We start from the raw sequence: 17,555 nt of genomic DNA, 5'->3' as shown, positions 1-17,555 counted from the left end.
GGAATGCATGAAGCTAAGCATGAGGGGAAAAAACAGTTGGGCTGACATTGAAAAGGACAATAACACTTTTTTTTAATTCAGACGGGATGGGGAGGGGTACATGTCTTCTGAGCACGGTGTCAAATTCTGGGCTAAGGAGACTCAAGCAATGGCCAAGGAGGTAATATTCCTTGTTCCTAAGCATTCTTCGTTATTACATATGAATGAATCTAATGTTTGCCTGCCTGCTGAAATGTGCGTCCTAAAATTTGCATGGGTCTAAAACTGCATGCATTTATAATTTTAAACTATCTAAGCACCTTTATGGCACACCTCACCCATAAAAAGGAAACGTACCTCTTTATTATGCCAGGTACCTTGGGAGAAACTTAGCCTTAAAAAAAAAAAAAAAAATTGCCAAAAAGAAAGTTTTTGGCTGCAGGAAGAAAAATTTTGTACACTTGCAAAAATGGTATCAGTACTTACAATGTGTATGACACATAGCTGCAACAGGAATACAGACTGTTTCAGATAATCCTGTGATATAATGATAAGCGAAACAATCTAACAGCAGCTGGTTCTTTGTGATAACTTTAATCTGAAAGAGGACTGGATGAGCAGACATTTTCTCTTATTAAATTGCTTTGAACCTTCCCCTATGTAAGTCAACGGCAAATCATCAGACCTCTTTAATGTTTGCTCTTCCAGATGTGTCAAATGTTTGCATGAGGTCACGTGGGAGGATGCAGTGAACAAGCTGGACCATGACAGGTAGGAGCTGTGGTGCTAAGCAGCGTGCAATGTGCTTTTCAGTGCAATGTATACCATGCCAGCCCATTGCACCTGGCAGGTGGGAGTCACAGACCAAGCGAGAGGCTGCAGTGCTGCGAATGCATGAGATGGTGACCCAGGGATGGGGGGACACGAAGCAGGAGCCAAATGTGCCTTCCCCACACTTGGCGAGAGAGAATTTATCGGTCTTCCCCACTGATAACTGTGTATGTGTGTGTAAATACATATGGATTTCTGATATTCTTCAGAATGTTTTTCTGCAAAGATCATAACAAACATAAAAGGTGCAAGATGAAACTCAGAGACGATAGTGAGCTTTCAGACTTGGCAAAAGCAGTAAAAAATCCAGACTCCCACATTTTGGCCAACTTTTGTCAGCCCCAGGGCAGGTACAATGGAGGAGACAAGGGTACACGGGTAAGGGACAGAAGTCTTGCTATGGCCAACACTGCTTGGTCCTTCTCTCCCCAGAGGATGGCTGCAGTGGTGCCCCAGCTCCAGTGTCCGTCTGGGCCCATGGCCCACTCTGTGCTGTACCTCCTCACCATCTTCAGTGAGGGCAGCAGCAAACACGCTCTCCTTTTCAGTCTAAACACAGTAACCTCTGCTCTGGGCCAAGCAAAGCACAAGGCTGCGATCTCAGCACTTCGTTCAGCTTGAGATCCAAGTGCTTAAAGGTTCTTTTTAAATTTCCAACAAACGTTGAGTTTTCAAGTCACCAGGATGACTCTGGAGGTTGTTGGTTACCTCTGGATTTCTGGGTATGTAATCTTAATCTTGTGTACTGCACACTTTTTTTCTCTCTTTTATCCCCATTTCGTTCTGTTTTAGAGAGTTATGTTGGAGGAAGGTGGGTGGGGGATGCTGCTCCAGCCTTCTCCAGGTGCATGTGTGTATGCAAAACACACTTCTGCTACGGCAAGAGCAGAGAAAATGCTCCTATGAGCTACCAGCAAGGGAATCCTCCATACGACACTGCCTCTTCTTTTTTCTTGAGCACAATTTCTCACTGCCAGTTTAGAGCACTGTGTGTTCAGCCACAGAAAAGAGGACCAAAGAACACACACAAAGGGATATACTGCATGCTACAGCTTTTACTGTCATAAACCAATGCTGTATCAAACAAGGAAATCCTGATACAAAGCAGTAATATATTGCTAATAATTTTCTTCTTATTGCACAACATTTTGTTTTTCAAAAAGATCATCAAATACTGCTCCTTCAAAGTTCATTTATTGCTAGACTTTTTACTCTGGTCGGGAAGGCAGGTGCCATTAATGTGTCTTTCTTGACATGCTTTAACACCAATAATCCTGCCCTTAAGCAGAGATGAGGTGCAATGCTGTCAGGCCACCCAACAACAGGTGAAGATAAGTTATTACTGCAGTTCTGTCATGTTGATACTGCAAGGGGACGAAGGGAAAAGATAAGCCTGCCATTCAGGAGTAGCAGGGAAAACTTCCCAAAGTTTTTCCACTGTTCAGTAAGACCTCTTTTCACACAGCTTTTCAATAAGTGACTGTGCTTGTACTGAGTGGTGTAACTTGCAAATACCTATCCTTGGCTTATTTAACTCAAAAAAAGAAGCACTTATTTAAAAAGAAAGTCAAAAAAGTAACTTCTTCTAAGGCGCCTCTCCTCCCCTTGTTTTCAGCCAAACCTGTTCCTTACATTGCTGGAAACAGCAGCCCAAGAAAAGTCTCTCTCAGTAACTCCATGCTGAGGTTTGCGCCGAAACAGCTTTTCCAACTCCCAGTATTAACTGTACCGTGTTCAACAGCTACAGGTTCAGGAACTCCCAAACTACCCTGTTTGCTGCAGATGGAGCCATTGGTGAGAGAACTTGCCCACTGCCTGGCTACCTAATATTTTCCTCCAAATTTTCCACCTCTATACTAGCTTTAGACCACCATAACCACAAACTGCTGAGGACTGATCAAGAAATCTTATTACCTCAGCCACTGGTATGACACATATCATATTAGTATTCATATATCTGCTATTTGAAAAAAGAACTATTCTTTCATTACTGATCTGAAAATATTATCCCTACATCTTTGGTCAATGGCATAGCCCAGGAAGATCAATGGGAAAACATATTTTATCCACTGAGAACTACGAAATGCCAACTGATAACGAACAGTCTATAGTTGCATTACTTGTTGCTCTCTTCTGCATGCAAAAACCCCATAATTTCAGTAAGACTGGAGACCAAGGGCAGGAAAAGCTGGAAAACTACAACAGTGCTAACAGACCTGGAAGAGGCTGAGACTGAATTCAGAGAGCCTGAAGTAGTTCACAGACACACCAACTCCTTGTGCAGCGGGGCTGGACCCATAAAAGGTGGGAGCTGATTGGAGGAAAGCCCAATTCTAACAAATTCCAGGAGAGAAATTCCCATTGTCCATCAGAGAGCGCAAGCCAAACAGCCTTAGCCGCATCAGGTTTTTTACTCTCTTTCTTGCACAAGTATCTCCACAGCAGGGAATAAATCTAGCCCAAATGACCTGGAGCTGGTAAGTTATTCATTTGTTTTTAATATTGTCCCCCTGCTAGGCAGAGGAGCTCTGGCTGCATGTTTCACAGAGGAGCTCACTGCAAGCAGGCAAGGTCTTGCAATATTCCATTTTTAAACAAGTTTATAGTGTTCTGGGTGCATTATTTTGAGAACTACTGTTTTCTTAACTGAAAGGCAAATAACCTACTGGCTTTGTTCCCATGCTAACACAAGGCTGCTTGACTGACCCACAGTTTATCTAACTTTTTTTTAATTTCCTGGTGTGTTGAACGCTTTCCTGCAGACCTCGGATTTGACTCCTGCTGCCTGCCTGGATTAGTTACCCCACACCAATCCAAAGGAAACAATACCCCCAAGCACCATACTTCAGCGGTTAGAAAGAAGGTAGCAGAGAGGGATGTGCTCTGCAAGGTCTGTCTTTTCCCTGCCCAAGGCTACGCTGTGGCTTGTAGCCGTAACTACAGGAATTAAGCCCAAGCCGCCCCAGCTGTGACACCACCCCAAGTTTCCGTTTGTGCAAGAGGAGCAGACAATTTTGCAAGTCTTGAGAAAGGCACGTCTGGTTCCTGCCTGCTGTGCTGAGGACAAGCTACACATCAGGAAGCACAGGAGGAGCATCCCTTGCACCCCAGAGCAGGGATTGCTATTGCCCTTGGGCCGTGCACAGCACACACAGCTAGAGCAGCGGCTCCCTATGGTGTGGGCCCTCAGGTGGGCATCCGTCACTGCTCAGTATCTCCAGCACGTCCAGCCTTGCGAACATTGCAGTGCCTTGGACTGTCTGTGGTTCCTGTGTCCAAACTGCAGATTTACAGCAATCTGCACAGACTTAGTCACAGACTCACCTGCTGCACCCTAATCTCTTAATCTTAAGGCTAGATGAAGGAAAGAAAAGACTAGATGGCCAACGTGAAGCATTGCATAGAAATGCTCATCTTTTGTCAAGTGTTACCTTGCTCTGAAAATCATAACCAAACAAATAAGCAAAATCAGTCCTTATTTACTAATGTTACATATACTGGAGCTGGGTGCTGCTGCCAGATATTAAAGGACTGCAGTTATATGAGAAGGTTAATACCACACCAAGGCCCTAATGCCTTTACCTTCTAGGGTCTTCTACTAAAGAGAAGGTGAAAATAGAGCACAGTGTGACCTTCAAGGACCTCTGTAAAAATAAAAAGCTATCTGCCTCTTCTGGGAAGGGAGAACTCCAGCACATCTGCCTTTTCTCAGTCCTAAAGCATTCTTGATGAATTACGGGACAGTAGCCACAGAGCAATTTGGCTGGAAAGAAAGTCTGGGGCTCATAAAATTTGCAGTTTGAAGTTACAGATTTACGATGACAGGATACAAACAAATTCCTGATTGACATCAAAGCAGTCCACATTACCATGACAACTGATGGGAGAGGATGAACAAACAAACAAAAAGATAAAGAATAGTTACATATCTGGATTTTTCAAATAAACTGTAACTACAAAGGAAACCTGTCCACATGAAGCAACATGATTTTTAAAGCTTGCAGTACATGGAATTTTTCCACACACACATGGGAAAAATTTCTTTCAGAGCAAAGAAGCTTATGAAATCCCTCTGGGGATTTCCACTTTCTCTTGGCTGCTTCCGCTGCTAGGATAAACCATTTCCCCACTTTCCCCTAACTCAATCCAAGCAGTATCCTGGAAATCTTCAGAAAGAGCCAAACTGAACCGATTAGTATGGTAAACAAAAGACCAAAAATCTCTTAATCTGAGGATGCTGGAGATTATATACAGTTGAATGACTGTCACATCAAAATCTGAAGCCATGTTTAGTCATTCCTCAAAAAACTCGCCCTCTCGCCTCTGACAAAACTGCACAGCATTGCAGACTTTGGAGAAATGCCCTTGGGAAGAGACCTTCCTGTCCGGCTCCGGCTACATGCTCCCTGACAGCCATCAGCTGACAGAAATAGCAGATGAGATGCAAGGAGAAAAGTTTTAGTCATACTTTTCAAACCTAAAAGGCAGCAGCTGGCCCACAGCTGACAGCGTATTAGCCCAAGAAGCTGAACACATCCATCTTTCAGATTAATATTTAATTTCTGGGGCAATGATCCTTTAATATCAAATCATCTCTTTGCTAACACATTTTCTGTCATCTAGGAAATACCATAGGTGCTCGGGTTCCTGCAGCATCTTTAATGAATATGAGGGGTGCATCTACAGCCAGGAGAGCACAAATCCCTACCTGGCCAACTCACCATCACAGCATGATAACAGTGTGCAGTGGGTAGGTAAAATGTATAAGCCCTAAGGGCCCTGAACACTCACCAACCCAGCCAATAGCCAGGACTGCACAGACGGTTTTCAGTAGGCTTCTTGTAGAAGTGGGATGTAAGAGAGGGTTCAACAACAGATCCCTAAAACAAAGGGCATGGTGACTACATGATGTCTCAAAGAAAGAGTAAGGAGAAGAAGCAGTGGAAAACCTTAGGGAAAGAAAAGAAAACAAAAAGCCTGCAATTCGTGGGAAGAGGATGTGGGAGGAATGAGACCTACTGGAGGAAAAGCAACATTATTATTTATCCAGTGCTTAAGTCTGTCCACACTGGGAGATCTTAAAGCCCCTTTGCTGTCACCCTGGTCCAACAACTACGCCTCCCTTGGGGACCCTGGTTAGCTCAGCAGGACCACGATGCCAAATCTAGAATTGATCCACAGCCTGTGATCCAGCTGAATAGCTCATAATGCTGCCTCTTGCTTAGAAACATGCTTTCACTTCAAAGAAAACTTACAAAATTACATGGTCATTAGCGAGGACATGCATAACGTAATGTGGGACAAAAAAAAGCTGCAGCTTCAGTGTCAAAATGGATTATGGGCTCAAATTCATGTAACCCATTAAAGCCTTTTATTTAACATACAGAAGATAAGTGCCTTTTAGGATGCTGAGATCCACGTCTGAGCTTAAATTAAATAGAATGGGCCAAACATTCAGCTGGTACAAATCAGACCAGCCCTCTTGCTGTAGAATTACACCAATATTACACCAGGTGGTGTAAAATAATTTTTTTTGTATTATGGCGTGGCTATGCGATTATTTAAGATGTGACTATTTTATGAGCATGGCATGAATCTGCCCAATAAGGAGAGGTTACAGAACCAGATGATAAAACTTTGCAGCATGAACACATTGCTCTAATTCTTGGAAGAAAAAGTGGGAAGATAATAGAAATGAAAACAGTTAAGGATCCATCACATATAGCCTTGCCTCTATCAAGTATGTCAACTCTGACTCATATAGGCTTCAAGCCTTTTTCTGCCAGAGTCTGGGAAATACCAAAACTAAAGGGTATTAAAAAAATTAAAAAGTGATGGTCTTTGGAAAGTAAAGTAGTTTGTGAGTTATCGAGATAGATGGTTGTACCTCATACCTATGAATCTCTGTCCCTCTCCCTACCGCTCTCCCCCTGCACTGGTTTTGGCAGTAGGTCCTGACTAGGACCTGAGCAAAAATTCGGTGGGCTAAAGATCTAAGACAAGGGCTGGAAATCTGCTCTGAAGACAGGTTTCATTCCAGTTCACTTTAGCTGCACCAGTACCTACTCAAGAGTGGCCATTTGGACTCCCGCTGCCCCACATCTCTGACATGAAGCTTACAGCGAGCCTTGTAAGCCCCCCTTGCAAGGGGCTTGTTTCTCACCATCAGCTAGAGAGGGAATCTCAATGAGTCTCAAATTAAATGCCCAGCTTCCAGACATCCATTTGTAAGTAAGATGAATCCCACGCTACAGGACTGGGAGGGATCTCATGTGAATCTAGTTACTTAAGTGGGGCAAATACGTTATACTACTCCCAGACTAGTCCCATAATACTGTTGTCTAGTATCGTCATTCAATAGTATCCAACAGTATTATTTTTTTTTTAATTTAAATTTGGCTTTTATTTCAGAACAAGTATTTTCTGAATTTCAGGCAAAAATTCTTTAGAGGATATGTTCAAAGATAATCAGGTGTCAAAGGTATCCCAAATTTTTTAACTGCTGTCAGTCCCATTTTCTGAACACTTTTCAAAAGAAAACAAGAACCATTCATCCCACTCCCAGTAAGTTAAAAGAGAATAACAACACTTTAAATAGGTGCTTACTGGATTACTAAAAGCAAGCTTTAAATGAAACCCTCTTAATGACTGTCAGTAATTTCCAAAGCTCAATGATACCTTTAGGTATCTCAACATGAAAGATGCAATACTTACCCCCTTATAATGGATCATATGGCCCTCGACATTCACTTTATAGGTCTCAATACCCAGCTCTTTTGCCAGTCGGAGAATCCGGTTTTGGGTAGGTCCTACATACGATCCACCAACATCTACGTAATTAACTTGACTGTTCTGTCAAAAGAAAGAATACAGGAATCAGAAGCTGTGCAGGAAGCTGCTCAATACAAACATCTAGAAGTAGAAAGAATTATTCCGTACTGACTAGCACTGCAACTATATGCACAGGAGAAAATGTGTACTGACTGATTTAAAAGTAGGCAGTATTGAGCTCTGTAATGACAGACACACAGAGATCACAGTGTTTTCACTCCATCAACCACATGTGTGCAACTGGCTTTCACTCTTGTTTAAATTTCACTATAGTTTTCAGTATTGGCTTTTTAGTCTCACAAAAGACATGAGAATATGAAGAAATATCCAACCAAATCAATACTTTGGTTAAGTCTAACCCCACTTTTTCAGATTTCATGTTACTTTTCTTGTCATTGCAAAACATTTCTCAAGTTGAAACCATCTCCAGCACCAAGGCTTGTTTTCTCTCTGTAGATATCTGCTTAGACTTAATGCTGTAGATGCTGAGTGCTGCACTGCAGTATTCAAGGAAAGTAATCTCCTTTCCAACACAGCACACCTCGGCTCTAGCTCGGTGCACTCTGGCTAGCAAGCCCCCAGCCATGCCTGCCACCGAAGGTGCTCCACACACCCCTCAGACCAGCATCATGCTCACTTGGGAAGCAGGAAGAAAGCAAAAAGTTCCAGGGATGCATACTATTATAAGCAGGCTGATTTCCCAAGATAGTAACTCTTTTTAACACTGTTTATAGCGAGCATTTTAAGCTAGGCATTCTCAGTGTCACAGAAGGATGGTGTTTATGCTTCATGTTTCACGTATAATGATTTCTGCTGAAACACCACTGTTTATCTCTGGTTCCCCAGCAATGGCATCTGACATAATTTAAACCTCCCTTACTTCCAGGGTGGGAAGCAGAGGTAATGTCTATATTACATTACCCTGTGCCACAGGTGACTTGTCATTTCTTTAATTTTCTTTTTAATGGCAATCAAGATGCGGTCCATTTTTAGAAGCAGGAGTGTTATTTCAGATAATTTTAAGCCATGCTAAAATGTATGTCTGAGCTGTAACTGACATAGCTGGCCCTGCTCAGGCTGCTTCTTATAGGGCTCTTAGTTATCATGCCTGTGACAGTATGCAAAGTGAGATGGGAATGAGAGGAGAAATGCTTTGACACTCACGGTCTCAGATAATAGTTCCCCTCTGTAATGTTAAAGGCAGAGCAGATCCTGCCATGGACAAAAGGTATGGACTATGCGGGTGGAATTCAATTACCTTAATACAGATGTTTAACACCATTTTAGACAGCCCAAGGTATCCAAGACTTCTGTGCGAGACTGACAAATGTGACTCACGACCCACAGAAGACCTGCAGCTGGAGGCCAGGCAAGGTATCCTAGGGCAGCTAAAATGGCACTACACACTTCTAGTTAGGCACCCAAATCCCATTTGATGGCTCTCAGAGTTCGTTCCAGACCAATTTTAAAGCACCTCCTGTCAAAGAGAAGCTCACTGCCATATATTGCAATGCAACCTGTCCAAACAGAGCTCTATTACTTGACAAAAGTGATGGCAACTTGAGACACCTGTCTTCTTTAGGAACTCTACTTCCCCTCTTCCCCCTGGCTAATGATGTCAAATCCAACAGAATTACAGAATGGCTAGGTCAGAAGGGACCTCTGGAGGTCATCTGGTCCAACCCCTCCTGCTCTAGTAAGGTCACCTAGAGCCGGTTGCCCAGGACTGCATCCAGACAGCTTTTGAGTATCTCCAAGAAGGGAGATGCCACAACCTCCCTGGCCAACCTGTGCCAGTCCTCAGTCACCCTCACAGTAAAAAAGTGTTTCCTAATGTTCAGATGGTTCGAGCCTCCTGTGTTTCAGTTTTTGTCCACTGCCTCTTGTCCTGCCACTGGGCACCACTGAAAAGAGCCTGCCTCCATCCTCTTTGCACCCTTCCCTCCCTTCTATACACTGATGAGATCCCCCCTCAGCCTTCTCTTCTCCAGGCTAAACAGTGCCAGCTCTCTCAGACTCTCCTCACAGGAGAGATGCTCCAGTCCCTTCATCATCCAGATCATTAATGATGATGTTGAACAGGATCGGACCCAGTATTGACCCCTGGGGTACACCACAAGTTACTGGCCTCCAACCAGACTTCGTACCACTGATCACCATCCTCTGGACCAGGCCGTTCAGCCAGTTTTCAGTCCATCTCACTGTCCGCTCAACCAGCCCATACTTCCTCAGCTTGTCTATGAGGATCTTATGGGAGACAGCGTTGAATTACTGAAGTCTAGGTAGACAATATCCACTTTTCTTCCCTCATGTACCAGACCAGTCATTTCATCATAGAAGGTTATCAGGTTGGTCAAGAATGACTTCCTCTTGGTGAATTCATGCTGACCGATGACTTTCTTGTCCTTCATGTGCCTAGAAATGGTGTCCAGGATTAGTTACTCTATCACCTTCCCAGGGACTGAGTTGAGGCTGACCGGCCTGTAGTTCCCTTGGTCCTCCTTCTTGCCCTTCTTGAAGATAGGAGTGACATTTGCCACGTCATAGAACAGCACAAGTGAGAGTCCAGCATCTCATGAAGCACTTACTTACCCTGATAGTGAATGTCCTTCCTCCAACTCTGTTCCGGGCCTCAAGAACCACCACACTGACCCCAGACTCAGACAGCAATTTGGCAGCCGACAAACCTACCAGAAGAAGAGAAAGTGCTTTAAAGCAAGTGGCAGCAATCAGCCACATTAATGGTCAAAAACTGAACCAAAGGTCAGAGATTTCAATACTGTTTTCAAAAATTCCTGAGAGAAGTCAAAAACTTTTCATGGTGCCTTACCACAGAAATCATGTGGCTGCTGCTTAGTTGCGTGTTATAACCATCTCCATAAGTAGCATTCACAGACTGAAGTTTCCTCCTTCAGGTTACCATTTTGGCATTTTAAAAAATACTAAAATCTCAATTATTAAGGGACACGCATCTTACTCTTCATTTGTGCAGTGCATAGAAAGGTAGAACTCAGCTTGTGGGGCTTGCAGCGCTAAAGTGATAGAAATAATAATATACTAAATAGGCATGTTCCAGCAAGGTAGGCTTCCAACTTCTTCTCTCACTTGTCAACTCTTCACTCTATTGCTATCTGTTGTCCTCATTCATATGCAGAAAGAAAGTCTGCTTCACTGTCAAGATTCATTTTAAGCAATGGAGTTTGACCATGGCAATCAAACAGGCTGTATGTAGATACTTTATAAAAGGAATTATGGTCTCAGCAAAAATTATCTAATTATGGGACTTTGTGATGGAGGCACTAGAGACAACTGAAAATTCAATAGGACAGGAGTCCTCTTTGCTTTTGACAAACACAAGCTGAAATTGTAAAAAGCAATCATGAGTTTGTGAAATCAGATTATCCCATTGCCCTGCAGGCCAATTTGGCACTGAAGCATTGTTTCTTTGGAGTTGTTTCCCCTCCTTAAGTATATGAAAGCCAGCCTTATTGATCAGAATTTCCAAGACACCCTGCAGTAAGGAATAATAATATTATATTCATGTTTATTACACTACCTCAAAATGTGATTAAAAGCAACTGTTCATGAGCCTACAAAGAATGCACATCTGAAAAGACCAAAGGAGAGGAATCGTTCTGGGCAGTGTTAAGCATACTCATTTATTCTGAGGACAATACAGAATAGCCCATAAACTTCTGTGCACATAATCTTCTAATGGGGAAGTGCAACACCATTCACTGGAAACCAGAACTGAGGAAGCTCAAATGTCTTACACTGACAAAAATTATATATAGGATTTCCACACTCATCTAAAAATAACTTTACGTTCTTGCACCATATTCTTTAGATTGCTGCTGGAGCAGAAGTACACTTAATTCTTCCATCTATTTAATACTCTAATTTTTAAAAATGCAAGCCATTTGTCAGTGGAGTGAACAACTTATAAACTGATCTAATTTCTTTCAGTAGTTTTTGATCATTTTTTTCCTGCATGAAAGTCTATAGAGAACATTTTATGATTTTTTGTATAGTTAATTCTTTAATCCTTTCAGTGATGGTGTTTTCTTCTTCCTCAACATCAACATAGAAGACACAAGTCTATGATGTTGGAAACACAAACTGCAGTATTTTCTTACAAATATTTGTATTTTTTATATGAGGAAAAAGTATTTTTCAAAATATACAGTGGGTTTTGTCACAAAAAAGTGGATTTCCTACATATATAAAATAAAAGGTTGAATTTCTCTATTCTGCCTAAAAACCACTGGACACTCAGGCATGAGTGGGTAATTCTTTTGTAAGAAAGTTAGACTTGTAGATATACAAGTCTTGAAAAAATGCACAGCGCATTCATGTGTTACCCTATGGAACATGAAGCAGTGAAAAATCTGGCCTAGGTATGAAAAAAATTGTATGCAAATCCTCAGTGCCTAAGACCATCATTTCATGCTGTATATGCTAGTTATATTCACGCCACAGCTGTTTAGGAAGAATAACGGTTGCATTCAACTGGGCTGGAAGTTAAGCTTACTACTGTTTTATAGCTTAATTATATGATACATCCAAATAAAGAAGGACTGCTAAAGGATGAAGAACATGCAGTAGTGTGACTGAGGTTCTCTAACCTGTTTGCTTGTTAAACTGTACTTCTTGTGCTCCAGCCTTACAGGTTTTTAGTTTCATTATTGTTAATCCAAGTGTCACCTTAGACAACGATCCGGAAAAAAAAACGCTTCAGAGCTACACAGACTGGGAAAGGGCAAGACATACATTGGGACAGTGATGGCTTACTGGCAACTGGGAGAGGGCCCGACTCAGAAAAAAAACCAATGCAAAATATGTTGATTAAAGATTGTTACTACACATTTATTTGTTTAAAGCATTGAAACAGTTTTCTTTCAAAATCGAGAACTAGCAACAACACCCACACATGGGTATCTCTATGTAGTTGTCTATTGAACGCAACTCTTCAGCTCCATTCTGGTGTGGCCAAAGTGCACCAGATATAGGTGCTTCCACAGATACGGCTTAAGCATCCCACAGGTCATGAAGCCTACATGCTTTTGATACACAATTAACGTCTACATAGATTGCATATTTTCCCTTTATCTTTTCCATAACTTGAATTTTCAAGACCTTTGTCGCTCTTCCAGTACCCTCTATAGGACTGGACACCAGAAAGTGACCATTTATTTCTGTTTGATCGATGGGGTAAGAATGAGAGAGAGGAAGGAACGAGACCTTCTCCTTTCCAGCTCGTTGCCCCACGTCTGCCTGCTCAGCTCCCCTCAGGCTGCATGGAGCTAGCCTCTCAGCTCCTCTCCCATACCTCCGCTACTTCCCCAGAAGACATCGCGCACCTTCCAGGAGCTGCCAAGGGGGAGGGCAGGACCTTCATACCACAAAGGCCTCCCGCAACGCGAGCACTGCTCTAGAGCCATGGCCCTCCACCACGCGTGGGCTCTGACAGCAGCCACACCGTCCTGGGATATTGTGGATATCCACAGTGTCCTGCGAGCACGCCGTACCAGGCCAAACCGAACACTGGGCTGTGACCTCTCAGGCCGCAGCCATGACTCAGGCGAGGTATTTTAAAACGCACCTGTGTATGCCTGTATGACTGCAGCACAGACATGCCTGTCACAGCCAAGGCCGCTGCTGTGCCCCTTTGCCGCCTCCACCTCCTCCAAGTGTAGCCTGGAGATAAAGCTGCAAACCACCCCAAATCACTGGCCACACTCCTTCCAGATATCACTCTATGAATTAGAAATATGCTACTTGGCTCAGAAAGATGAAAGGAGCCTGCCAAAACCATGCCTCATTTGAATTATCTGGCTGTAGAAATTCACTTGTTATTAGATGAGAATAAACAAGGCGAGGTGACTTATACACCCTCCACAAGGGTTTCTATGGCAATCTCACAACAAGCTCCCCCCGTCTGAAGACACCATGCAGGAAAGCTCTATTCCTATTGATTTTGCAGTGCTATTAAGGACTCAGAATTGCTGCTGCCACAGATCATACTGCCGCTGCTTTCATTTCAGAAAATTGCCATAATCCTATCAAGCGAAGCAGTTTCAAGCGCATCAAAACACTGGATACACAGTTTTAAAAAAAAAAAAGAAACTAAGATGAATTTATGCCAATCTCCAGGCTACAAGACATACACCATGGCTGAAACATAGAGATGCTGAACAATACTGAATTTTGTATGGAAATTTGTATGAATTTTGTATGGAAAATACAACAAAGCAAGTCTCTGCCTCATAGGAGAGAAAGGTTCAACTCTACAGGTAGTGCACAAAACTGGGACTTAAGAGACCTGAGCTTGATTCCCAATCGAGCCCCGTAATGTGGGAAATGTTTCCCTATTTTGTAGGGAAGCATTTATAAGGGTAGAGTTTATGAGAATAATTCCAAGTTGCCTCAATACTGGGGTTGATACAGGGCATATGAGCAGATACAAGTTCTGTAGCACAAATGGTGGGAGTTTTTAAAAAGTTACTTTATTGGAAATGTGATAGTAATTCTATAGTAATAGTACAGTAATTCTACTTTTCAAAATATAGGCTCTGTAAATCCACAACATTAAACAGATTCACTGATACACCATGATCAGAAGCAAAAATCACCAGCATCTTTCCCAGAGACATCACTTCTCACGTGATGTACACTGAACATCTCCAAAACATGCAAGGGCACTGAAGGGGAGTGATGACAGTCTGACACCATTAACCTTTTAACTTTTCAAACTGAGGCCGCTGTGTATGTGCCATATTGAGCGCACCAAAACAAAGGCAGAGGAAGTTACCTGTTACTACTGAAAAGGTAACTGCTTGTTTTCTAGATGCGCTGTTTGCCTACTTGCTAGCTTCTTTGACAAAGTGCATTTGCCTTTTATGGATCCACTATCGGGCTGAAAGTTTACCAAAACCAACCTAATACAACATTCCTTCATAAAATCCTTGTTAATCCACCCTACTGTACATGGACTGGGATAATTACATTGTGTGAAAGACGACTAACCCATTACTGTAGGGTTCTAGCAGGCTTTAATTGAGTAACATACGGAAAAAATCTTTCTGGAAAATCTCTACATTTTTCTGATCTTAGACAGGGGAATAATTTTAAAACTTTTTTGCTCGTTATTCTAATATATGTGAGTAAAGTAAGACAATTGTCAATATATCCTCATTAAAGTTCCACTGTAATGACATGCTAATGCTGTGATTATTTTTACTGTTTCATTGATGGAAAACTTAACTTTTTCCAAACACAATTTAGTAATTAAATGTGGCAATGGCCACCTTAGAATCAGCTCTCATTATTCAGCTAGAAGTCTCTTTGCCAAGTAAACATGAACCTGTCAATAAGAGATGCAAAACATTTCTGCCATGACTGTAGGGTAAAATCTCCCTTCCTCCCCTCTCTTCTTCTTGTCCCCCCTCCTCGATTTTCTTTTCACTGGAATTTTTGTGCACACCATGGTATTTAAATAAGTTTTAAAATATAGTTAAAAAGTACTCAGTTACATCAGACTGACCAGAGAAATCACTAATGGGCAACAACAGATAGAAGGCTGAGAATGAAAGAACTGTTTTCTTTCACAGACTAAGGATCTGAAGATTTAAAATTGCTGCTGCAAAAGAAAAAGAAGTTTTAATTAAATTACAGCCTCTTAAATTTGCACAAAACAGCAAGAATACACAGTGTGGATCACAAGTCTACATTCATTTCTTCTTCAATGTTGCCTAATACCATAACATCACTAACTTTCTGTCAGAAACTGTATTGTATCTTTCCATACGTTCTTTCACAATCCTTGTTGTAGAATACTTGATACTGGGGGTGAGGTAGCATTCATTTATTTTGTCATTTTCAGGTAAACGTTTTTCATTTCTTTTTCATCAATACTTTTTTTCCCCTCTAGCAAAAATAATCCAGTTGATTCAGCAAAGATTTCAACCAAAAGAGAATAAATATTTTCTATTACAGAGTACATTGTCCAACTGAGACCAAGCCACTCTGACTTGTTTCAATGGCGCTACTGTCTAAACGCTTTCAACAGATGCAAGCCTTGTTCTGAAGGGTACAAAGACAGTTTCTCATGGACAGTGTTAACGGAACACAGTGGGCAGGAAGAGGGAATTGTATCCCGAGGATGAATCCACTCCTCCGTACACACCCACTGGGATTTTGAAGTCCAAAGCCCATTGCAGTAAACATCTCTTCCCCAGAATAACACCCTCCCCCCTGAACAAAGGCAGAAAAAAGTTAACTAGTATAAGCATGGGGTTAGAAATGCAGCATCCTCCTTCCCCTTACATATTAAAATGAGCAGCACCAGTTAAAATGACGATGGTTTGATACCATCTAGTTCATGGAAACATCTAAGCTAATTACTCACATTTTCTAACTATTGATAATTGTTTTGGTCAGTATGCAGAAGAAATTCCTGTTAGCTAAACGGTGATCTTCAACTAAATATGTGAAAAAATTTTGCTGCTAAACTATGATCAATGTCATTGCCACAAATATTAAGAACATCAGCACTGGTATTCCCAGGAAAGACATAATGCCTGTCCCATGCCCATTTTTATTATGCTAGGGTATTTAGAGATCTGTCCTAACTACTTGGCTATTTCTTTTGCTCGCTGAAGTAACACTCGTAAGACTTCAGACCTACCTAGCTAGCAGGAATACTCTTTCCTACCTTTCAACACATTTCACCTAAGCCTGAGGCATAGTGCAAAATCTACTCCTCAAGGACAAACCATAGGTTTACAGTGCTCTCTTAGGAGCTCTGAATTTGCTAATCTATGAATCATGCTGGTGTACATTTTGTTTTTGCCAGAAAAAAACCTGACACGTTCTTCATTCAGGAGCAGAACCAGCTGTGACTACTCAGGCTACCCCCTGCGTTAGACAATGTTTATAAATGATGCATTTACCATAGAAAACCACACGAAGAATATGATGAAAGATGAAGAAAATAATAATATTTCTACATCTGGTTATATAATGAACACATCGCAACCATACTTTGGCCAAAACTAAATATCTAGCACTGAGCATAACACAAAGTAGTGTCTTAACCAAAACCCGTGCCGCACATCATAAGGTTTCGCATCTTTAGCAGCAAAACATTAGAACACATTATGAAGAAGGAGGCAAATGGAAACTGGTATTTCTGCTTATTTGCAAGTATTGTATAAAACATTCATTATGCTTTATATGGGGGTCTGATAGTTTTGTTCCTGCTGTAAATTCTTCTCATAATGACAGTCAGCTTGCTAGCAGTACATGGGGAATTGAGAGCTCTGTGAAGCATTGCTATTTATTTCTGCATCCCAAAAAACGGCCTTTAGGAATTTCTGGTACCAAGTGACAATATTATCACTGATTATCAGCTTTCCTGTTGGATCCAGAAAGAAACAGGGAAGGAACTGGGTAGCTGGAGCCCAGCACAGGGCAGATGTAAAGAGATAAACAGAGGATACATTTTAGGAACCTGCTATTGCATTCCTACAGGTCAAATTCTGGGTAAATTCAGAAGTAACACTAGAAAAAAAATCTACTGAAAACTACTCCAGATTTACACAGGTGGGACTGATTATATCTTCTACCAGTAACTGTATTTGACAGTTTATCTGACACCACCACCCACCAGCAGCTTGGCATGCTGTCAAAACAAACAGAGCAGCATACAACATAAGTTGTGCTGCCATTATAGCAAGCAAGGAAAATCTGCATTTCCTCATTATTCAGTCTTTCACTCAGAGACCACAGCCAATGCATAGGTAGCTCAAGTATCAAGGTTCTCGATCACACACCGTGGAGCAGGAGATGCCAACACATAGTGCTCTTCCACGGAGAGAGGAAAAGAATAGCCTTAATAGTGTATCATATGTTTT

At 41.8% G+C, this 17,555-nt stretch overlaps 1 protein-coding gene across 1 annotated transcript in view; it reads right to left on the bottom strand.

Moving 5' to 3' along the window:
- The window catches only part of LOC127012819 (amine oxidase [flavin-containing] A-like), a 39,155-nt gene that overhangs the window by 16,638 nt on the left and 4,962 nt on the right, over positions 1-17,555 (bottom strand). The window contains exons 2-3 of the mRNA XM_050891245.1: positions 10,234-10,328; positions 7,525-7,662 (exon numbers count right to left, since the gene is read on the bottom strand). Coding sequence (XP_050747202.1) covers positions 7,525-7,662; positions 10,234-10,328 — 233 coding nt within the window. The remainder of the gene's footprint in view (positions 1-7,524; positions 7,663-10,233; positions 10,329-17,555) is intronic.

Source organism: Gymnogyps californianus, chromosome 1 (genome assembly GCF_018139145.2).
Source record: "Gymnogyps californianus isolate 813 chromosome 1, ASM1813914v2, whole genome shotgun sequence".
Classification (NCBI taxonomy): Eukaryota; Metazoa; Chordata; class Aves; order Accipitriformes; family Cathartidae; genus Gymnogyps; species Gymnogyps californianus.
This window is presented reverse-complemented; position numbering and strand designations above follow the sequence as displayed.